Source organism: Poecilia reticulata, chromosome 9 (genome assembly GCF_904066995.2).
Source record: "Poecilia reticulata chromosome 9, P_reticulata-male-v2, whole genome shotgun sequence".
Taxonomy (NCBI): domain Eukaryota; kingdom Metazoa; phylum Chordata; class Actinopteri; order Cyprinodontiformes; family Poeciliidae; genus Poecilia; species Poecilia reticulata.
In genome coordinates, this window is record NC_088838.1 from 28,371,208 (window position 1) to 28,394,583 (window position 23,376).

At 38.7% G+C, this 23,376-nt stretch overlaps 1 protein-coding gene and 1 pseudogene across 4 annotated transcripts; both read left to right on the forward strand.

Annotated features, from left to right (window-relative positions):
• Positions 1-26: 26 nt before the first annotated feature.
• On the forward strand, positions 27-6,155 carry LOC103461132 (UDP-glucuronosyltransferase 2C1-like; annotated as a pseudogene). Its single transcript, XR_014088966.1, has 6 exons — positions 27-1,705; positions 1,805-1,953; positions 2,053-2,184; positions 3,386-3,473; positions 4,490-4,709; positions 5,522-6,155. The product of XR_014088966.1 is annotated as a UDP-glucuronosyltransferase 2C1-like (transcript).
• A 3,452-nt stretch (positions 6,156-9,607) lies between these two features.
• Positions 9,608-23,241, forward strand: LOC145552845 (UDP-glucuronosyltransferase 2A2-like). Of its 3 annotated transcripts, XM_081610856.1 has the most exons (8): positions 9,608-13,066; positions 17,944-17,952; positions 18,239-18,866; positions 18,963-19,111; positions 19,204-19,335; positions 20,539-20,626; positions 20,960-21,179; positions 21,989-23,241. In XM_081610856.1, the coding sequence occupies exons 1-8, from the start codon at positions 12,356-12,358 to the stop codon at positions 22,269-22,271; spliced, it is 2,220 nt and encodes a 739-aa protein (XP_081466982.1). In that variant the 5' UTR covers positions 9,608-12,355; the 3' UTR covers positions 22,272-23,241. The 3 variants fall into 3 exon arrangements, with proteins under 3 accessions (XP_081466982.1, XP_081466981.1, XP_081466980.1); XM_081610855.1 differs by lacking the exons at positions 18,239-18,866; positions 18,963-19,111; positions 19,204-19,335; ... (1 more) ...; positions 20,960-21,179; positions 21,989-23,241 and adding exons at positions 13,189-13,337; positions 13,474-13,605; positions 13,914-14,001; positions 14,817-15,036; positions 15,442-15,751 and having other exon boundaries at positions 9,608-13,073; positions 16,430-18,145; XM_081610854.1 differs by lacking the exons at positions 17,944-17,952; positions 18,239-18,866; positions 18,963-19,111; ... (2 more) ...; positions 20,960-21,179; positions 21,989-23,241 and adding exons at positions 13,189-13,337; positions 13,474-13,605; positions 13,914-14,001; positions 14,817-15,036; positions 15,442-16,134 and having other exon boundaries at positions 9,608-13,073.
• The last annotated feature ends 135 nt before the right edge of the window (positions 23,242-23,376 follow it).

Genomic DNA, 23,376 nt, shown 5'->3' on the forward strand with positions numbered 1-23,376 from the left:
AGGGTAATATAGTTTGACTTTATTAGTCTGATAGTTATGTTTTTGCTTTCCCAGCAAGTAATCCATCAGAGCAAACTCACTGAAGGGGTTTCACTGCACAAAGACTTTTCCTAACAGACACAATCTTCACTTTAAAGGGAGCAATTAAATCAATGATGCCTGAAATTTTAAAATGGAAGTTCATCCACTGGGTTACAGCATAGAAACGAGGTGGGAGAGTAGATTTCATTAGAAGTTTGAGCTATGTTGTCTGAAAAAGAACGTTTTGTTGTATCTGTTTTGCTAGATGAGTAAACAGAGACTGTACTTTAAAATACCACAGAAATTATTAGGATACTGGAAATATTTACACCCTTACTGATAATCAGGTCCAAAGTTTTCCTCAATTTTGTGTTGCCTGTTTAACATGTTGAGTCAAACCAAAGTTTTGAAGTGCATCAGCCAGCTTTTTTGCCCCTCTGTCTTGTGGGTTGTCACCATGGTTGTTGAAACCTCCCACAATTATTAACCAGTTATAGTCAACGCCTATAACAGGTAGGAGTTCACTTAAGTCCTTGAAAAATTTGACACACAGCTCACTTATGGAATTTTACCTCGATTCTCAAAAATTCCAGAGTAAATTTTGCCTAGGACAATCCTTTTACAGTTAAGTGATTTGTTAAATATTAGACCACAAAATAAGTTTGTGGTATAATGCATACGTTTTTGGGTGAAGGTGCACTGCAAAGCATTTGTGCTTGGGGCAGCCAAAGGGTTAGCAAAGACACGGGGTGTATCTACATTAAGACATGAAGTTATCTTTGCAGTTGTTACCTTTTGCCTTACTAAGAGCTTTCCAGGAAATCTATTAAAGAGGTAAATGGACGGCTGCTATCTTGCATCATTAGGTACAAAGAGAAATAAGTCAGAGTTCATTTAGTTAATCAGTATCTTTAAGGTGCAGCTCATAAAAGCACAACAGCTGGTCTATGTACAGACACAGAGCCACCATGGAGCTGCGTCTCTCCGTCTGCGTCCTGCTGCTGCTTTGTGCTGCAAAAAGCTCAAATGGAGGGAAGATTTTGGTGTGGTACACTGAGGCCAGCCACTGGATCAACATGAAGCCGGTACTGGAGACACTGGTGGACAGAGGACACCAGGTGACGGTCCTGGTCCCGAGTGCGTCAATGTTCATGAACAGCAGCGAACCGTCTCGCTTCCAGTACGAACCTTTTGACGTCGACGTCTCAGTAAAAGACATACAAAAGAGTTTTGATGATCTGATTCACTTCTCCATTTATGAGATGGATTTTATGAACCCCTTTCAGATTTACATGAAAGCTATAGATTTAACAAAGAACAACATGAACATTTCTTTAAAGTTTTTGGATGGAGTGGTGAAATCAGAACCCATCATGAAGAAGCTGAAGGAGGGAAACTACGATGTGATATTTGCTGATCCGATCTACCCTGGCTACGACCTGACGGCAGACATTCTGGGAATTCCTCTTGTTGTTTCTTTGAGGTTTTCCTTGGCTCATCACTGGGAGAGGATGTGTGGTCAGCTTCCTGCACCACCGTCCTTCGTCCCCGCTGCTATGAGCAAACACAGACAAGATGGACTTCTCAGAGAGACTGTACAACGTCCTCTTCTACGCTCTGCAGGATGTCGTAATAAACCAGTTCATGTTGAAAGATATTGACAAATATTACTCTGAAGTCAAAGGTAAGGGTCCCATTAGTAGTTTTGAATATTCAACTTTTTCAAAAATTATCATGAAAGCTTTAAAATTTGTTACTTATTGTTATGTGTCCACTATAATAGGAACACCCGTTACCTACTGTAAGATGCTGCGTAACGTGGATATCTGGTTGATGAGAACCTTCTGGGATTTTGATTTTCCTCGTCCACTCCTCCCCAACTTTAAATTTGTTGGAGGGATCCACTGCAAACCAGCTAAACCTTTACCAAAGGTGGGGTTATAATACATCAATTCAAATAATCAGCAAACATTATTCAGAATTTAAAACCAACTTACTGGCTCAGTGACGGAAAATATTACTATTTTGCAGGAAATGGAAAAGTTTGTCCAGAGCTCTGGAGATGCTGGTATCGAGGTCTTCTCGTTAGGATCGATAGTCAAGAACGTATCCACAGAGAAAACAAACATGATCGCCTCAGCGCTCGCTCAGCTTCCACAAAAGGTCAAGAAAATCCAGATAAATGATCATGTGTTGAAGACTTGTAGAGTTTATTTAGCCAACTCTGAAGTCAGGGGTTTTCAAAGTGATGGAGAGTTGATGTTCCATTCATACGTTTCACTGATGTCATGGGGTTTACCTGCTTTAGCTATGCGTAGCATCACATGATGCTTCAGCTGCCTTGTCATTTACAGGGTTAAAAGTATGACCTGCTTTCTGCTGTGACTGCACTTCATTTAGCGTCCTGTCAAAAAGTTCCCAGCGTTTGGCAGACCACACTGTCAGTGGAGCATCTTCAGATCCAACCCAAACCTAAACAATCAAGTTCATAATTCCTTTTATTTTTCTTAGCCCAGACTCTTTCTCCTTTCTGATTGCAGCTTTAGGTCCTAAAGATCTATACATTTTGTCTCTTCAAAGCATAGGCTTAGTGAAGTTGGCTAAATGATTGCAGTTACTTGTTCTGGTTTATTGTTTCCCCTCAAACGGCTCCGGCTGAAGAGCTCTGGCGCCCCCCAGAGGCAGCATGCCCCACTTCTAAAAGCTCTGATGTAAGTTATCCCAGACATTTGCTGACATCAAAAGTCAGGGAAGGGAAGTCTGGGTCAGCAGCAAGTGGCACAAAGGCTGCAGAGCAATGTGTAGCCAGTACACAGTGAATCACAGAGGGGAGATGGCAGCTACCATGTTGACCCGACCATGGGTCAATGTGGTACTCTGAGATGCATTTCCAACAAATACAGTGTCTTGAGTACTCAAAGACAGGAAATGAAACCTGCAAAAATTAAAATGGAGATAAAAATCACCTTTTAAAAAAACAGAAAAATATTGTATCAACATAATTAAAAATGTTATTCATAAAAGAAAATGGTATCTTAAATTAAAATAACCAAACAGACAAAAGCATTACGTCTTCTCACATGATTAACATTTTGGCAGTTATGAACAAGTTATGGACATTTTGGCAGTTAATGTTAATGTATGCTCAGAGGCAGAAACTACATTATTCCTGGCAGACCTGCAAACTGTACCCTCTACTGATAAAAAGTTGCATGTACACAATATAAAAGAAATAAAAGAGCTAAGAAATAAAAGAGCTAAGAATACTTTGCAATTCTGACCAAAATTTGTGATAGTTTAAAAAAACTTTTCCTATAGCCGTTGCTCAACCCACTACAAAGAAACCTGTTTTGATCTTTTTTAGGTCCTGTGGCGATACAGTGGCCAGAAACCCCAGACTCTGGGTTCAAACACCAGATTATATGACTGGATCCCACAGAACGACCTGCTGGGTGGGTAAACAATAGCATCCATAACACTGTACAATAATTTCTGCTAAAATAAAAATAAATGAGACAAACCACACTGCAAGTCCAGTTGTGACACTGCTAACTTGATTAATTTCCAAATGATCCAACTGAAAACATTTTTCCATACTATTATGAATTATTGAATAGGCCTGTCACAATAAACAATAAATCAATTAATCGCACGATAAATTAAACCTATCGACCTCATTTTAATTATCGTCTTTATCGTCTCTTCCTGCCTTTTTTCTTTCTGTTGATGACACTGAATGAAAAAAGGCTGAAAAAAGCTCTCCACTGACCCTCCTTTCCTCATTTCCTTAGTGTAATGTCCAGCGCACACTACACGAGTTGTCGGCCGACTGTCGGCCCATTTTCAAAACCTGAGAGACACATTAGCCGACAGAAATCCTAGGTATAACGGTCGGGAACTATTGCATTAGGTAGTCTGATGTGCTCATCTTTGTTTAAATCTAGTGATTACTGAAGCGCAATATAGTATACAGACTTCATAATCTGCACTCTTTTGGTTGAATGCAGTATTTATTTTCACTTTGGCTTTATGTTGTTTAGTTTTTATTCAAGTACGTTTTTTGTTAATGGAGACTGAGAGTCCTTTTTACTTTTGGCTGTTTTCTTTAGTTTATCAGTTCCGGTGTTATGTGTTCTTTTGAAAATAAATGTATCTATCTACGACAGGAAATAGCATGCATTATTAGTCATTTCCATTAAATCAGTGTCAAAAGCTCTTGAAACAATATTATTGTTTATCGCAATAATTTTTTAGACAATCGCTCAACAAAACTTATCGTGACAGGCCTATTATTGAATATTCATTATTTTGATGAATAGAAGTACATCAGAAAAAATGTAAATGTGTGTAGTTACTCTGTTATTTATAAAAATCTGTTTTATATAACCCTAACTTGGTTTGTGTTTGATTTGATACAGCAGCGTTTCCAAGATCATTAATAATGAATGTTTGATAACGTTGTTTTCAGGTCATCCTAAAACCAAAGTTTTCATCACTCATGGTGGAGCAAACGGGATCTATGAGGCCATCTACCACGGCGTTCCCATGGTGGGAATCCCCATGTTTGCTGACCAGCCAGACAACATGGTACACATGGAGGCCAAAGGAGCTGCAGCTAGTGTTAAATTTAACTTTATGACAACCGAGAGCCTCAGAGATGCCCTGAACATGGTCATCAACAACAAATCGTAAGTCATTTTCTTTTCTTATGTGGCAACTATCATATTTATGGTAACAAAACAGGCTTTATTTATCCTTATTGGGTAGAACGACCATGGAGTCATGATATAGAGCACCATCAAAATTCAACACTTTGGCCTTCTGATTCAGGAGGTAGAGATGTCACACATCTCTACCTCCTAAATCAGAAGGCCAAAGTTTACAATCCAAAATCAAGTAAATAATCAAGTAAAGGGGCGCCATCACCAATAAATGCTTTTCAGGATTTAGGTTTGATACATTATTAAACTTCTGCTTTTCCCTTTTGAATTGGTTTGTTGAAATGTAGGACAGAATTTGGACAAAATTGTAACAAATGTTTTGTAGACATCTTCGTGTCGATAAAATACTTTTAATATATTAACATGATGAACAGACAATAGAAAAACAAATTAGTGAAGAAAATCTTTTTTGAGGTAGATGTGAGACACTAATATATAAAATAAAATACAATTTCAAGAGGGAAACCAAAATTTCCCTCTTGATAAGATCGATAAGATCAATACTGACTTGCTATTGATCTTATCGATATTTTTGATCAATCAGTCCACCTCCATCAGGCAGATAATTCAGATAAACATGTATTATTTTGAGGCAAGATTTTCACTAATCTGATATTTTTGATAAAGAAGAAAAATTTATTAATGAAAAAACTGAAGATAAAATAAACCACAAAAACCAGGCATCATTTACACAAATGCAAACTTGGAAGCAACCATTCATTAAACTTAGTAAAATATCCCAAGCTCTTTCATTTTTTTTTCTCGTCATTCATTAACAGCTACAAAGAAAATGCGATGCGACTGTCCAAAATCCACCATGACAGACCCATGAGTCCTCGGGATGAGGCCGTCTTCTGGATCGAGTTCACCATGAGGAACAAAGGAGCCAAACACCTGAGGGTCCAGGCCCACGAACTCACCTGGTACCAGTACCTCAGCCTGGACGTCCTAGCCTTTCTCCTTATTATAGATCTGCTCCTCATCTTCATCCTCTTCAAGAGCTGCAGCTTCTGTTTCAAGAGATGCTGCAGCAGAAAAAAGACAAAGAGAAAAGCAGAATGAAAAACTCAAGTGAGTTTTCCTGTTCTGGTGTTTTCCAAACTGAATATGAATTTATGTTAGGTGTTGTAATACTTTTCTGTTTCAGAGCTTAAACATTTTTAATTACAAAAAAGTGTATATTAGATGTCAGATCCTGACTTATTTTCCTACACGTGTTTAAGTTTGTAGTTTTTTTTTTGTACTTCAGTGTACTCTGATCTGATAATTAAAGAATGATACATATCAAATGTTCACAGAGCAGGGTTTCCCCAGTGTATTACAGGCCTGGCGGCCCGCCATGCTTTACTAGCGCCACTGCCAGGCTAAGCCTTTCTTGTTAATTTTTTTTTTAGAAAAATAAAATAAAATTTAAAAAACGCCTTTTTTAAATCCGGATTGCAAGTGTTTCTGTTGCTCCGAGCGTTTCACTATCAGAGCAGATTTATTCCTAAAAGATATGTTTATAGACGTTTGTGCATTTAAAGCTGGACCAATCACACCGCTGGCCTCTGCGCGTTGCCTCGCGCTGCAGCAGCTGGATGTCTAAAGTTAACCTCAACGCGGATCCCACGCTCCTCCTTTCACTCAAACTGGACACAGGCTGACCGCTATGGATATTTACATCAACTCCCTGTGAGGAATTATGATTAGTTATGAGGAGTTATTGATTAAGGTAAGAGTTCAAACCCACCGCGTTAGCGCTGGTTGCGCAGCTCTACGTGAACCGCAGGAATAACTTGTAGTCGCGCTTTCAGAGGAGCTTTGAGGTGAGAATGATGTATATTTGTGAACAAAACATTATGCGGCGTTTGCATCTCAACACGCTGTCCAGCGTTTGGCCCTGTCTTCCCTGTAAAGTTTAGGTCTGTGTTCCCGGTTGGTCGGTGCGTTAGTGGTTAACGACCCAGCGCTAATCACTCATTGTGCAGGTTTAACCCGGTGAGGAGCTTTCGCTCTCCTCGCAGTCACGCATCACGCTGATTTTATATTATTTTATTATTATTACTAGCATTATTTTTCCGGTTACACTAAGCACCAAACCATATCAAATGTTTTGTCCACATATAGTCAGACAGTTAATGCGTGGTGCGGCCACCGGAGATCTGAAAAAGTCGTCCAGAAACTCGACCAACCAAAATAGTTTCTGTGTCCCCTTGTTAAAAACTCAACAAACACGAAATGAAAGAGCTACTGAAGTTACATTATCAGCATTGAATTAAATCTCCCATTTGCTGCGCATCTCTGCGCAGTGCAGCGGATTACCACATCATGCAGGGCCGGTCCAAGGCTGCATGAGGCCTGGAGCAGAATATGACTTAGGGGCCCCTTTTGTTGCTAAAAACATCAGCACCTCTAACAGCTTCTGTGTTAGATTTAGTGAAATCTAGGACAGGGGGAGTAGTTTAACTGGAAAACCTAAAAAGCAATAAATTATAACTACAGTTTACTAATTTGTATTTGTGAACAAACGGAGCTGAAACTCAAAGATTAAACTCACAGCATCAGATTGTAACTGTGGTAACAAACCAATCTGACTATGAATATTGTTCTTTGAACTTCTACAAAGTAAACTTGCCAGCTCCTTAAAATCTTACATATAAATGTTAAATAATTTAAAGGCTTTTAATTTATATATACTGAAACCTTTATGTCAAATTTAGCAGCAATGATAATCTCAATAAACAAATGCTACATTTATATATCTGTGGTCTATGTAAAATATTAGGATTTATGGGGCCCCTGAAGCTCTGGGGACCCTGATGGAGCTGTTGACTTAATTTGGATTTAACAGAAGTGGACATAATTGATATTTATTTTAATTGTATTTTTTGATTAGTTGTTCTTAAGGCTAGTTGTGGGTTTATATAGCAGTTCACTGACGATGTTTTCCCATCGTGATTTTATTGTCTACTTAACATCTTTTAATACAAAAACACGGTGGACCGCCTCGGCGCCCTGACCACCAGGCTTAGCAAGTTTTCTGGGGGAAACCCTGCAGAGGATCACTTTTTTCAATTACATTTCTATAAAAAGGGGTATTATTAAAAATTGACTTTAAACTTAACACCATGGTATGTCATTTCCTCATCAAAAACATACCTGGAGTTACCTTGACTCTTTTATGCATGTCTTGAATCTCCAGTGGCAGTCATTAGTCTCCTCATACAATTTGGTATTTACCCAAAGCTCCTAACTGGAGCTTTGGGTAAATACCGAATACCAATACTAATAAACGCATTAACTGAATCGCATGTACAAGTAATCGAAGTAAAATAGCTCTTTGACGTTCACTTTGGGCTGAGTGAACGTCGCTCCTTCACCCTGACGTTCCTTCCCTCGGTCGGGGGAGGGGGGGGGCGCCGATCTATGTTTTTGCATCCACCTGAATAATGTGTAGTTGCGCCACTGCATATTGGGACCAGCCGTTGGCAGGATTTATTCTTATGCGCGTCTGCCTGCTGTTGATTAATACCTCTGGACACTGTGCGCCCTCCAGTGGCGTCTCTGTGTAACGAACCCAAATTGTAGCAAAACTGTAAAACTGAAGCTGTATTTGTACTTTTCAGACACTGGAGAAATAATCGAATGAAATAATAAGATTATCCGTTTTATTTAGTTTTGTTTTAACCATCACATGAACTGCACATGTGTAGATATATACACTGTACATCTACACTGGCTTTTTCTTATTGACTGAATTTTACCCTTTACACAGACAATAAAAAGAGACATGGGAAATAAAACGTTTAAACCCCCCCCCCAAAAAAAAACAAAAACACTGGCTTTATTATTTTTCATCTCCCTCATACTGTATGTATTTAAATGTCTTATGTGACTGAAATAATCACACTGCTTATATCACAACTTAGAGAGCAGAAACTGAGAAGAAGTATCAGGGCCTGTTAGAAAATAGGTTTATTTTTCCCTTTTTGTTTAGGAATTGCAACAAAATCAGACAAATGTTGAAATATGATCTCAAGAACACAAGACAATGGGGAGATGTTACTCCTGGAGGAAAAGATGAAGAAGACAGGAAGTGGTAGGACGATGACTATGACAGCAGCTTAATTAGTGGATTTGTAGTAATAGGTAGTTAGAAGGTGCTGTAGGTCCTCCTTGAGGTGCAAATGCAATGATGTGGCTTTCATTAAATTAACAAGGCATTAGTTTGCATATAATAACTATATTGACATGCAGGGGCAGGGCTGCACAGTGGCGCAGTTGGTAGAGCTGTTGCCTTGCAGCAAGAAGGTTCTGGGTTCGATTCCCGGCCCCAGTCTTTGTGCATGGAGTTTGCATGTTCTCCCTGTGCATGCGTGGGTTTTCTCCGGGTCCTCCAGTTTCTTCCCGCAGTTCAAAAACATGACTGTCAGGTTAATTGGCCTCTCCAAATTGCCCCTAGGTGTGAATGTGTGTGGTTGTTTGTCCTGTGAGTCTCTGTGTTGCCCTGCGACAGATTGACCACCTGTCCAGGGTGACCCCGCCTCTCGCCCGAAACTACAAACATTATATGTTACATTACAAATCCAACAGATGTATAGTTTTTATAGAGAAAGTTTGTGATTTTAAGACATAGTGACATAGCTGGAGATAGGCACCAGCACCCCTCCTGACCTCACTAAGGGTCAAGGGTGCAAGAAAATGGATGGATGGATGGACATGCAGGGGCGGATCTACTGGGGTGGCAGTTGCCACCCCAAATGAGAGCCTTGCCACCCCTGTTGCCACCTCAGCTGGTGACTATGAATTCAGTAAGTAGTTATGGGAAATCGGACATGAATCTCTTTTTTCCGACAACATTGAATGCAACACCATTGAATGTAACCTGAGACCTACTGCTGAGTAGCGGGAAGTGCGAGAGAAGGGCAGAGCGCGAGGCAGCAGATATGGATGGATATGTAGCCGGGGATTGTAGCCAGGGCATATTGTCCCCCCGAATGTGTGCTGCTGCTCCTTCTTCCTCTTGTCCATATATGGAAGACGCGGTGACAGAGCGTAGCTGGCTTGTTGAGGGAGACAGGTAATCGGCATTTACATTTAAAAGCCGGTATATCGCTGAGGAGATCAGATGCAGGCTGATGACTCGTACAGAGGTATGTTTAACATTGATCGTGAAGTGAGTTTAGAATTTATGTCTGATTCCTCCACTGATTATTGTTGGAAACAAACCTTAGTGACGTCAAGAGTGCAGTTTACTGGTTTTACTTTAGAGAAGGTAAGGGCCGTTTCTTATGATTATCTGGCTGCTTAATGTTCTTGTTTAACTTGATTTCTTTTGTGTGTGGGTTGGCCTGCTACTGTTTCAGTTTTTGATTTGTTTCAATTTCATTTTTTTTTTTTTTTTTTAGTTTACTTTTAGATGGTTATTGTTAAGAACTTCTCGTTTTGGTTTTGTTTGGGGAAAGGGAGTTTCTATTGTAGCCCGCTGGCTTGTTTTAAACTGGGACCTGTGCTGTCCTTGGGTCCTAGGCTGTTTTATTTAGATTGAGATCAGTGGAAGGGGAGTTTTTCTTTTCTTTGCTGTTTTCACCAGGGGTTTTTGCGTGAGTGTGCTTTTGTTGGGGAACACTTAGGTGCATTTAGTTGCATTTCTGTTTTCTTATTATTCCTCCCCCAAACAGTCTATTTTTATCTAATTGGGTTTTAATTATTTTTCAGCTTTAAGGATCCCAGGGCCAGCATAGACTCCCACTTTTAGAGAGGTCACTTGGTAGAATAAAATAAATTGTGACTATTTTTGCTCATAAATTTGTGAATTCAATAAACTGTTTGTAATCTGCAGCAGTGCCTCTGTCCATTTTTACGAACTCATCTGTGTGATTTGGTAAAAAGAGGATCTAGAGCTGTACCCAAGGTCACAGATATAAATTACTGAACATTACTTGACTTATCGTGCGACACATATGCGCCCATTGCTGTCCATTGAGTCAACATTATGGGTGGTCAGGAAAACACCACAGTCACGCAAAGAATCTGAAAAATGGACGCAATATTTAGCGGTTAATTCAACCCTATGAATTGGATAACAAGGGCTTCAGATTTAACAGGTGGGGGAAAAGTTTTAACTTACAGAAAACATTGAACAAGTGAGCAGTGGGTCAGTTATACTAGCCTAACTGTTTTAGCCTTCTATTGACTTTGATAACCTTAACATGTGCTGCGCAGTTCGGTGTGTTTTGTTTCCGTTGGCACTAAAACAGTTCAGCCCGCACACCACGTCATCAGTAGAGCAGCTGTTTAAATGAGCTGATCAACCGCCGCTGTACTCAGGCGAAAACTTATTAATAATGACAATATAGTCATCAAGCCTGACCAGCATAATGTAACAGACCCAATGTTATGTTTTGGTGTTTTTGCTACTTTTTTGTGTGGGAAATGTTTATTTTTTGGTGTTGATTCCCCTGATCGGTAATCTCTGCTCTGCTTGTTGAGCTGTTGTCTGTCGGTTGCCATGGCAATGGGTCCGCGTAAAGATGACACGGCGAGAAAAGGCAGAATATAAGTGGTGTTTGGTTCTTCACCTGTTTATCAGCTTTATTGTACCGTTTATTGTGGCACACTGTCTGCAGCCGCTGCAATTCCTAAAAGTTAAACAAGCGACAAAAACTGAACTAATCATCAAACTACGGCTCCTACAGCATATTTAAAATAAAACGATTGACCAATATAAGAAATGTGCCCCTTCTTGCATCTTCACAGAACTACCAAACAAAATTGTTTATATATTTGTATATCACGGAGAATTTATCAAACATCAGTTTTCTCCTCTTTATTTTAAGTCGTATTTAATAGATATAGCTACATGATAACAAATGATGGCACTACGAATATTTTTGTGACAGATTTCTGCTCGTCCTGCATTGGGATAAAATGGTTTTCTAGAAATAACTCAATGAATCGCATAGTGACTAATAGGTGTGTCCAATCCAGTAATGCATATCAATAAGCAGGAGTATGAAAGACAAAAATAATTAACTATACTATATTAAGAAATTGTATTTAAACCTCAGTGCTACATGAAGCTCATTTTGAAACAATGAAAGTTAAAAATATTTTGCAACAAGTAAATTAAGTCCAGTGTTAGGTCTGTGTAAGCTAAACGTAAGAATGAGACGTTTTATATATATATATATATATATATATATATATACTGGCATATGCTGCCACCCCGGGAAAAAATCCCTGCCCCCCTCCTTACCACCCCATAAATATTTTTCTAGATCCGCCCCTGTTGACATGTCAAAGTTAGCATGAAATATTTACTCTAAGAATGGGTGATAACAGTTCATCATGGTAAAATAAAGGAATCCAGATTAATAAATGTTTAATACCAAACTGTGCATTACAGTATATTAATTAAATTCCAAACACCAATGTGAATCAAATTATTCTGTTTGAACTTTCTCTGCTGAGGATCAGCCCAGGAAATCTATTAGAGGTAAATGGACGGCTGCTATCTTGCATCATTAGGTACAAAGAGAAATAAGTCAGAGTTCATTTAGTTAATCAGTATCTTTAAGGTGCAGCTCATAAAAGCACAACAGCTGGTTTTCTACAGACACAGAGCCACCATGGAGCTGCGTCTGTCTGTCTGCATCCTGCTGCTGCTTTGTGCTGCAGAAAACTCAAATGGAGGGAAGATTTTGGTGTGGTACACTGAGGCCAGCCATTGGATCAACATGAAGCCGGTTCTGGAAACACTGGTGGACAGAGGACACCAGGTGACGGTCCTAGTCCCGAGTGCGTCGATGTTCATGAACAGCAGCGAACCGTCTCGCTTCCAGTACGAACCTTTTAACATCTCCGTCTCCCTGAAGGATATAGAAAGGTTTCTTAAGGAGTTTCTTCACTTCGGCATTTACGAGATGGATTTTATGGGCTACTTTCAGATTTACGTTAGATTTATAGAACTGATAAAGAACAACATGAAGGTTTCTTTCAGTATGTTGGATGGAGTTGTGAAATCAGAAACAATAATGAAGAAGCTGAAGGAGGGAAACTACGACGTGCTTTTTTCTGATCCCATCTACCCTGGCAGTGACCTGACTGCGGACATTTTGGGGATCCCTCTCATCTACTCATTGCGTTTTTCCTTGGCTCACAACTGGGAGAGGATGTGTGGTCAGCTTCCTGCTCCACCGTCCTTTGTCCCGGGTGCTATGAGCAAACTCACAGACAAGATGGACTTCTCAGAGAGACTGTGGAACGTCCTCTTCTATGCTCTGCAGGACGTCGTAATAGACCAGTTCATGTGGAAAGATCTTGACAAATACTACTCTGAAGTCAAAGGTAAGCAAATTATAAAGAGAAACAAACTATATGTATTATGTCAAATAAAGCTTAAAAGTCTTCAGCGTAATTTAAGATTAACATGTCCATGTCTTACTCATCCATTGCAAAACAGGAACACCCACCAGTGCTTGTGAGATGATGGGTAATGCTGACTTTTGGTTGATGAGAACCTACTGGGATTTTGATTTTCCTCGTCCACTCCTCCCCAACTTCAAATTCATTGGAGGGATCCACTGCAAACCAGCTAAACCTTTACCAAAGGTGGGGTTATAATCCACCAATTTAAACCCAATTACTTCACAACAATATTCCTGATGTAAAATAGGTTTATCTACCCACACAAGTCTGAGTAAGGGTCAACTAAATGGTTCACGAAGTGTTTATAACTATTTTGCAGGAAATGGAAAAGTTCGTCAAGAGCTCTGGAGACGCTGGTATTGTTGTGTTTTCTTTAGGATCGATGGTCAAGAACCTGACCACAGAGAAAGCAAACATGATCGCCTCAGCGCTCGCTCAGCTTCCACAAAAGGTCAAGAATAGATCATTTAAACTTCAACTTCCAAGCAGCTAAATTCAGCTTAATGAGTATAACCCAAGTTGTTTTTCTACCCATCTGTGGCGTTTGAAATGAATATGTGCATGGGGTCAATTCAAATATAAATGGATAAATATGACTATGGTATAAAGCACATTGATACACCACAGTGATTAGCGTAGTGCTATATAAATTCTGAATATCATTTTATCATATTCTTATAAAAAATACAAAGTTTGACTGTCTGATTTTCTCAAGTTGTTCTAAAAAATTAAGTTACAAATTATTTTAAATATTTATAGGTGCTCTGGAGATACAGCGGAGAAAAACCTCAAACTCTTGGTTCTAATACAAGAGTTTATGACTGGATTCCCCAGAATAACCTACTGGGTGAGTAAACGCAAGCATAATTTCTTAAACGGCTATTTAAAAAAGCATAACGTAAAACTTGCACAGTTAGACAACAAACATATTATGAATTGGAGTAGTTGTAGCTCTCTTCACGACATAAGATACAGGTCGAGTCTTTGAATAGTGCGTTTTGTCTTAATTGTCATCATGTCATAATATCATGATCCTATGTTATGTAAAATAGAGCATAAGGCAAGTACATATAGCATAAAAAGAAGAATGCCAAGAATGGAGCCCAGTGGCACCCCACAAAAAAGTTGATGAAAAGACAAAACTAAAAGAAAACGTATTTCACTCCCACCAGTTCAGGACAGAACCTTGTAATAATACGTCTATTGTCTGATGATCCAGGTGAGATCAATTATTTTTTGATGAATTGAATCAAAGGCTGGAGCCAACTCAAAAAGCATAAAAGAAACCACCATATCACCACAGTCTTTGATCAGTAGAATGTCAATAAAAATTAAAAGGGCTGATTTTGTGATTTGGCAGAAGGAAAAAGCCCTTTCTGAAAAACCTCAATACAATTGTTTCTATTTACAAAACCCTTTAGTTGCTTAAAAACCAGCCTTTTCTAAGGTTTAAGACAAAAATAAAAGCCTAGATATAAATCTAAAATTAGACAATTATAATCCATGTCAGATTTTCTGTTTGCTCACATTTATGTCAATGCAAAAAGACGCTGATGAAAAAAAGCCATGACTTGCTTTTATTTAGAGCTGCCGCCTATGCAGTCTACATCATTATAACACCATGAAAAATAAACACATATTTAATAACGTTGTTTCTACCAGGTCATCCTAAAACCAAAGCTTTCGTCACTCATGGTGGGACAAACGGGATCTATGAGGCCATCTACCACGGCGTTCCCATGGTGGGAATCCCCATGTTTGGGGACCAGCCAGACAACATGGTGCACATGGAGGCCAAAGGAGCTGCAGTTACTGTTAAACTGAACTTTATGACTATTGAGAGCCTGAGAGACGCTGTAAACACCGTCATCAATGACAAATCGTAAGTACTTCATCTTATTTTTTACTATTTTGATGATTTTTAGAATAATCATTTTCTCGCATTCCTGGAAAGGCAACTTTTCAATGTATTATGATGAATAAATTAATAGTAAGAGAATCCAATTTAAATCATTTTGTAGAGATAGCTTCCTTATTTGCAACAAGAAACATATTCAATATTTTTTGAGTCTGAGTGGGCAAATGCACTCAAACATTACGAGTTATGGTGGAAAGCAATTGGATCCATCACAATAGGGGTCTGGACAAGATGTTCTCTAACTTGAGACCTTTGAAATAAGAATGCAAATAAAAATCTTGGAAAGAAAAACCCCTACTTTATGGTAAACCATAAAGTACCATAAAGTGATAAACAGCCAAGTTATTTATTTCCCCTTCTCATCCACAGCTACAAGGAAAACATGATGCGACTGTCCAGAATCCACCATGACAGACCCATGAGTCCTCGGGACGAGGCCGTCTTCTGGATCGAGTTCACCATGAGGAACAAAGGAGCCAAACACCTGAGGGTTCAGGCCCACGAACTCACCTGGTACCAGTACCACAGCCTGGACGTCCTGGCCTTCTTCCTTATTATAGATCTGCTCCTCATCTTCATCCTCTTCAAGAGCTGCAGCTTCTGTTTCAAGAGATGCTGCAGCAGAAAAAAGACAAAGAGAAAAGCAGAGTAACAGACGGAAGTGAGATCTACTGTTCAGGTGCTTTTCACACAGAATAAGAATCTGTTTTGTGGTTTTAAAACGTATAAATTTAAACAAAGCAAAAAAATCAGGACTGAAGAGAAATTAGTGTTGAACTCATTATTTTTTAGTAGTTTTTGTATTTTGCTCCTTATTCCATTTCTCAAATTCTGAGCAACTTTCCAGGTCCTGTTAAACAAAGAAATTACCAAACTATGACACTGCCACTACCGTGCTTCAATGTGGCACCAGTGTGAAAAAGCTAGAACGCCTCTAACAGAGAACTGATTTATGGACTTTCTTCTCTTAAGAGCCAGCGCTTAAAACTTGAACCATTTTCCCAATCACATTTTCACTCTGTCATACTAAATCATGTATTAAATGCTACTTTTCTTTATTAATTCGTGTACACAATGGTATTACTATTCTTTGTAAACTGAACCAACGTTTTTAGTGTGCTTTGCTTTTGTTCTGTAGTGTACCACAAGGCAAAGCTTCAGCAAAGCTGTAAAAACGGCTACATTTATTGACATTTGATACACTTCTATTAATCAGACCAACATTTTTATGCTCATTTTCATTGCTTTTCTAGCTCAGAAAGATTAATCACATAATTCCAATCAGTCGTAAAAATATTGTGTAAACTCTCCACAATTTGTTTGTGGTAATTATTTTGTTTTCATGTTTTAATGTTAGATTATAGAGAGATGTCACGTTGGACTGAACAGCCGATCAGAGGTGGACTTAGGAGTAAAACTGGAGATGTAAAAGTTTTTGGTAATGCAGGGGTAAAGCACAACCCAAACATGGAGGCCTTAGTCCTCGACGCGGCCGCAACAGGTTCCATTCGCAGACTGATGACCTTTGCACTCGTCTTCCCCCTCTCTCATTACTCACTTTCCTGTCTAACCACTTTCAAATAAAAGCCGCTAAAGTCAATAAAACATAAAAAAAAAAACTGGCTTCCTTTTAATTGCAATGGTCTGTGGTGACAATTTTTTATTATAGCATAACAAAGTTTGACTTTATTAGTCTGATAGTTATATTTTGCTTTCCCAGCGAGTAATCCATCAGAGCAAACTCACTGAAGGGGTTTCACTGGAGAAATGGCCTTCAGTAAAGCAAAAATCCACACAGTTGCATCATTTTCAGTATCAGTATTGATTTTTTCACCTTTTCTGTCCCTAAAAATTGATGCGGTCAGCCTGCTATTTATTTTTAAAGGTAAAGATAATTTTATAGCACATTTTCAGCAACAAGGCAATTCAAAGTGCTTTACATGAGTTGAAAGGAAATACCTGTTCAGGAGTAACTTTTGTAAACTCTCAAATCCTGCTCATGGTATAAATAAACCTGACTGAGGGATTTTCAAATAACAGTGTCAATGGATTTTTGTCCCACAACAGCTTAGACCCGATTAAACATCCCAAGTTTGACAGGTGGAGTTGTGTGTTGGCGTTGCAGTCTCTCACTAGATCTCATAATAAACATAAAGTCAAGTTTTACACCATTTACATTCGACAAAGGTGTCTTTCATTTCCCGCTCCACAAAGACTTTTCCTAACAGACACGATCTTCACTTTAAAGGGAGCAATTAAATCAATGATGCCTGAAATTTTAAAATGGAAGTTCATCCACTGGGTTACAGCATAGAAACGAGGTGGGAGAGTAGATTTCATTAGAAGTTTGAGCTATGTTGTCTGAAAAAGAAAGTTTTGTTGTATCTGTTTTGCTAGATGAGTAAACAGAGACTGTACTTTAAAATACCACAGAAATTATTAGGATACTGGAAATATTTACACCCTTACTGATAATCAGGTCCAGAGTTTTCCTCAATTTTGTGTTGCCTGTTTAACATGTTGAGTCAAACCAAAGTTTTGAAGTGCATCAGCCAGCTTTTTTGCCCCTCTGTCTTGTGGGTTGTCACCATGGTTGTTGAAGCCTCCCACAATTATTAACCAGTTATAGTCAACGCCTATAACAGGTAGGAGTTCACTTAAGTCCTTAAAAAATTTGACACACAGCTTTATGGAATTTTACCTCGATTCTCAAAAATTCCAGAGTAAATTTTGCCTAGGACAATCCTTTTACAGTTAAGTGAGTCGTTAAATATTACACCACAAAATAAGTTTGTGGTATAATGCATACATTTTTGGGTGAAGGTCCACTGCAAAGCATTTGTGCTTGGGGCAGCCAAAGGGTTAGCAAAGGCACTGGGCGTATCTACATTAAGACATGAAGTTATCTTTGCAGTTGTTACCTTTTGCCTTACTAAGAGCTTTCCAGGGGTAAACTGTTATCATGCATTATCCTGTATAAAGAGCAGAAATTCAAAGTTCATTTAGTTAATCAGTATCTTCAAGGTAGACCTGTTAAAAAGGCCACAGCTGGTCTATCTACAGACACAGAGCCACCATGGAGCTGCGTTTCTCCGTCTGCGTACTGCTGCTGCTTTGTGCTGCAAAAAGCTCAAATGGAGGGAAGATTTTGGTGTGGTACACTGAGGCCAGCCACTGGATCAACATGAAGCCGGTACTGGAGACACTGGTGGACAGAGGACACCAGGTGACGGTCCTGGTCCCGAGTGCGTCGATGTTCATGAACAGCAGCGAACCGTCTCGTTTCCAGTACGAACCTTTTGACGTCGACGTCTCAGTAAAAGACATACAAAAGAGTCTTGATGATCTGATTCACTTCTCCATTTATGAGATGGATTTTATGAACCACTTTCAGATTTACATGAAAGCTATAGATTTAACAAAGAACAACATGAACATTCATTTAAAGGTTTTGGATGGCGTGGTGAAATCAGAACCCATCATGAAGAAGCTGAAGGAGGGAAACTACGATGTGATATTTGCTGATCCGATCTACCCTGGCTACGACCTGACGGCAGACATTCTGGGAATTCCTCTTGTTGTTTCTTTGCGGTTTTCCTTGGCTCATCACTGGGAGAGGATGTGTGGTCAGCTTCCTGCACCACCGTCCTTCGTCCCCGCTGCTATGAGCAAACTCACAGACAAGATGGACTTCTCAGAGAGACTGTACAACGTCCTCTATTACGCTCTGCAGGACTTCGCAATAAACCAGTTCATGTTGAAAGATATTGACAAATATTACTCTGAAGTCAAAGGTAAGGGTCCCATTAGTAGTTTTGAGTATTCAACTTTTTCAAAAATTATCATGAAAGCTTTAAAATATTTTGCTTGTTATGTGTCCACTATAATAGGAACACCCGTTGCCTACTGTAAGATGCTGCGTAACGTGGATATCTGGTTGATGAGAACCTTCTGGGATTTTGATTTTCCTCGTCCACTCCTCCCCAACTTTAAATTTGTTGGAGGGATCCACTGCAAACCAGCTAAACCTTTACCAAAGGTGGGGTTATAATACATCAATTCAAATAATCAGCAAACATTATTCAGAATTTAAAAGCAACTGTCAATGAGGGAAATATTACTATTTTACAGGAAATGGAAAAGTTTGTCCAGAGCTCTGGAGATGCTGGTATCGTGGTCTTCTCGTTAGGATCGATGGTCAAGAACGTATCCACAGAGAAAGCAAACATGATCGCCTCAGCGCTCGCTCAGCTTCCACAAAAGGTCAAGAAAATCCAGATAAATGATCATGTGTTGAAGGCTTGTAGAGTTTATTTAGCCAACTCTGAAGTCAGGGGTTTTCAAAGTGATGGAGAGTTGATGTTCCATTCATACGTTTCACTGATGTCATGGGGTTTACCTGCTTTAGCTATGCGTAGCATCTCATGATGCTTCAGCTGCCTTGTCATTTACAGTGTTAAAAGTATGACCTGCTTTCTGCTGTGACTGCACTTCATTTAGCGTCCTGTCAAAAAGTTCCCAGCGTTTGGCAGACCACACTGTCAGTGGAGCATCTTCAGATCCAACCCAAACCTAAACAATCAAGTTCATACTTCCTTTTATTTTGCTTAGCCCAGACTCTTTCTCCTTCCTGATTGCAGCTTTAGGTCCTAAAGATCTATACATTTTGTCTCTTCAAAGCATAGGCTTAGTGAAGTTGGCTAAATGATTGCAGTTACTTGTTCTGGTTCATTGTTTCCCCTCAAATGGCTCCGGCTGAAGAGCTCTGGCGCCCCCCAGAGGCAGCATGCCCCACTTCTAAAAGCTCTGATGTAAGTTATCCCAGACATTTGCTGGCATCAAAAGTCAGGGAAGGGAAGTCTGGGTCAGCAGCAAGTGGCACAAAGGCTGCAGAGCAATGTGTAGCCAGTACACAGTGAATCACAGAGGGGAGATGGCAGCTACCATGTTGACCCGACCATGGGTCAATGTGGTACTCTGAGATGCATTTCCAACAAATACAGTGTCTTGAGTACTCAAAGACAGGAAATGAAACCTGCAAAAATTTAAATGGAGATAAAAATCACCTTTTAAAAAAGAACAGAAAAATATTGTATCAACATAATTAAAAATGTTATTCATAAAAGAAAATGGTATCTTAAATTAAAATAACCAAACAGACAAAAGCATTACGTCTTCTCACATGATTAACATTTTGGCAGTTATGAACAAGTTATGGACATTTTGGCAGTTAATGTTAATGTATGCTCAGAGGCAGAAACTACATTATTCCTGGCAGACCTGCAAACTGTACCCTCTACTGATAAAAAGTTGCATGTACACAATATAAAAGAAATAAAAGAGCTAAGAAATAAAAGAGCTAAGAATACTTTGCAATTCTGACCAAAATTTGTGATAGTTTAAAAAAACTTTTCCTGTAGCCGTTGCTCAACCCACTACAAAGAAACCTGTTTTGATCTTTTTTAGGTCCTGTGGCGATACAGTGGCCAGAAACCCCAGACTCTGGGTTCAAACACCAGATTATATGACTGGATCCCACAGAACGACCTCCTGGGTGGGTAAATAATAGCATCCATAACATTGTACAATAATTTCTGCTAAAATAAAAATAAATGAGACAAACCACACTGCAAGTCCAGTTGTGACACTGCTAACTTGATTAATTTCCAAATGGTCCAACTGAAAACATTTTTCCATACGATTATGAAATATTGAATATTCATTATTTTGATGAATAGAAGTACATCAGAAAAAATGTAAATGTGTGTAGTTACTCTGTTATTTATAAAAATCTGTTTTATATAACCCTAACTTGGTTTGTGTTTGATTTGATACAGCAGCGTTTTCAAGATCATTAATAATGAATGTTTGATAACGTCGTTTTCAGGTCATCCTAAAACCAAAGTTTTCATCACTCATGGTGGAGCAAACGGGATCTATGAGGCCATCTACCACGGCGTTCCCATGGTGGGAATCCCCATGTTCGCTGAACAGCCAGACAACATGGTACACATGGAGGCCAAAGGAGCTGCAGTTAGTGTTAAATTCAACTTTATGACAACTGAGAGCCTCAGAGATGCCCTGAACATGGTCATCAACAACAAATCGTAAGTCATTTTCATTCCTTATGTGGCAACTATCATATTTATGGTAACAAAACAGGCTTTATTTATCCTTATTGGGTAGAACGACCATGGAGTCATGATGTAGAGCACCATCAAAATTCAACATTTTGGCCTTCTGATTCAGGACGTAGAGATGTGTGACTGCATATTTTACAATCCAAAATCAAGTAAATAATCAAGTAAAGGGGCACCATCACCAATAAATGCTTTTCAGGATTTAGGTTTGATACATTATTAAACTTCTGCTTTTCCCTTTTGAATTGGTTTGTTGAAATGTAGGACAGAATTTGGACAAAATTGTAACAAATGTTTTGTAGACATCTTCGTGTCGATAAAATACTTTTAATATATTGACATGATGAGCAGACAATAGAAAAACTAATCTTTTTTGAGGTAGATGTGAGACACTAATATATAAAATAAAATACAATTTCAAGAGGGAACCCAAAATTAAAGTATAGATCCTATACTGATCAATAGTGACTTGGTATTGATCTTATCGATATTTTTGATCAATCAGTCCACCTCCATCAGTCAGATAATTCAGATAAACACTTATAATTTTGAGGCAAAATTTTCACTAATTTGATATTTTTGATAAAAGAAAAATGTATTAATGAAAAAACTGAAGATAAAATAACCCACAAACACAAGTTTGTGGGTTATTTTGGTAAATAAACCACAAAAACCAGGCATCATTTACACAAATGCAAACTTGGAAGCAACCATTCATTAAACTTAGTAAAATATCCCAAGCTCTTTCATTTTTTTTTCTCGTCATCCATCAACAGCTACAAAGAAAATGCAATGCGACTGTCCAAAATCCACCATGACAGACCCATGAGTCCTCGGGATGAGGCCGTCTTCTGGATCGAGTTCACCATGAGGAACAAAGGAGCCAAACACCTGAGGGTCCAGGCCCACGAACTCACCTGGTACCAGTACCACAGCCTGGACGTCCTAGCCTTCCTCCTTATTATAGATCTTCTCCTCATCTTCATCCTCTTCAAGAGCTGCAGCTTCTGTTTCAAGAGATGCTGCAGCAGAAAACAGCCAAAAAGAAAAGCTGAATGAAAAATTGAAGTGAGAGTGGTGTTTGTAGCACTTTTCTGTTTAAGAGCTTTAATTACCAAAAAATGTTTACATGTCTGATCATGACTAATGTTTACATTTTCTGATACATATTCATTTGAAATATCAAACATCTTTAAAGCCAAAAAACATTTCATCTCAACATGACCAGGCCACCATTAGTAAGCAGCTAGTTGGTGATTTTTAAAAGAAGATTTTTGTTCGCTTCAATTAATGTGTTTAAAAGCTTTTTTATTGGACTGTAATGCACTCCAAGTTAAAATTGATCATTACAAAGTGCTACATAAATTTAACAGAGAGTCAGTTTTATCAAATACATTTTTATAAACAGGAGGTGTTATGCTGTACATCATATTATAATACCATTCTCTCATCAAAACATTCCTGCAGTGTTGCTCTGATTCTTTTATTATCATTTGAAAAATCGTTACTCTCCCGTGGAACCTCCTGCGCAACCAACAAGTACACAGAAAGTGGTTTCTGAATAGTAAATCAAGAAGAAAACACTCGTCTTTTCAAGCAGCCACTGAAAAGCGAAAAGAGCGGTGAAACTAGCTGACCAAATGCAGAGTTCCACTTGCGTTGCTAGGTGACGCACTGGGTTAGCTGAGGTTGCTAGGTAACGATTCAATACCCACAGAATGTGACTTATCAGGAGATTTTTGAAGAGACAGAGGTCGAATTCAAGGTGTTGGAAACAGAAACACCAAAATCAAATTTCAGTTAGGATAAACATAAGCTAAAAACATAGCATAAAATAGCCACTTGATTGTGCTATAAAATGACACTATGTCCCTGGAAAATTCATTAATAATATCTTGGATTATCACTTAAAAAAAAAATTCAACATTGGCATCAGATATAAAACAAAAGCACAACGGGGATTGTATATTTTTACAACTAACTCGAGGGCAAATGTACATGCACATGAACTTGTGAGTAAAAAATTACCTTTAAAAATGCGATAACAGTTGGAAGCAGATCAGTGACAAGTTGTATCTGGTAACCTTTAAAATCCCTGAGTAATCAGACAAAAAGATGGATGAAGAAAAACTAAATACTGAATAATCAAGCTGAACTATTCTGA

What these genes read in the sequence shown, in the direction of transcription:
- LOC145552845 (XM_081610856.1), top strand. Translation starts at nt 12,356, where the DNA reads ATGGAGCTGCGTCTGTCTGTCTGCATCCTGCTGCTGCTTTGTGCTGCA. An exon ending in ATATTACTCTGAAGTCAAAG is followed by an intron (nt 18,867 to 18,962) that starts GTAAGGGTCCCA and finishes CCACTATAATAG; the next exon opens with GAACACCCGTTGCCTACTGT. An exon ending in CCCACAGAACGACCTCCTGG is followed by an intron (nt 20,627 to 20,959) that starts GTGGGTAAATAA and finishes CGTCGTTTTCAG; the next exon opens with GTCATCCTAAAACCAAAGTT.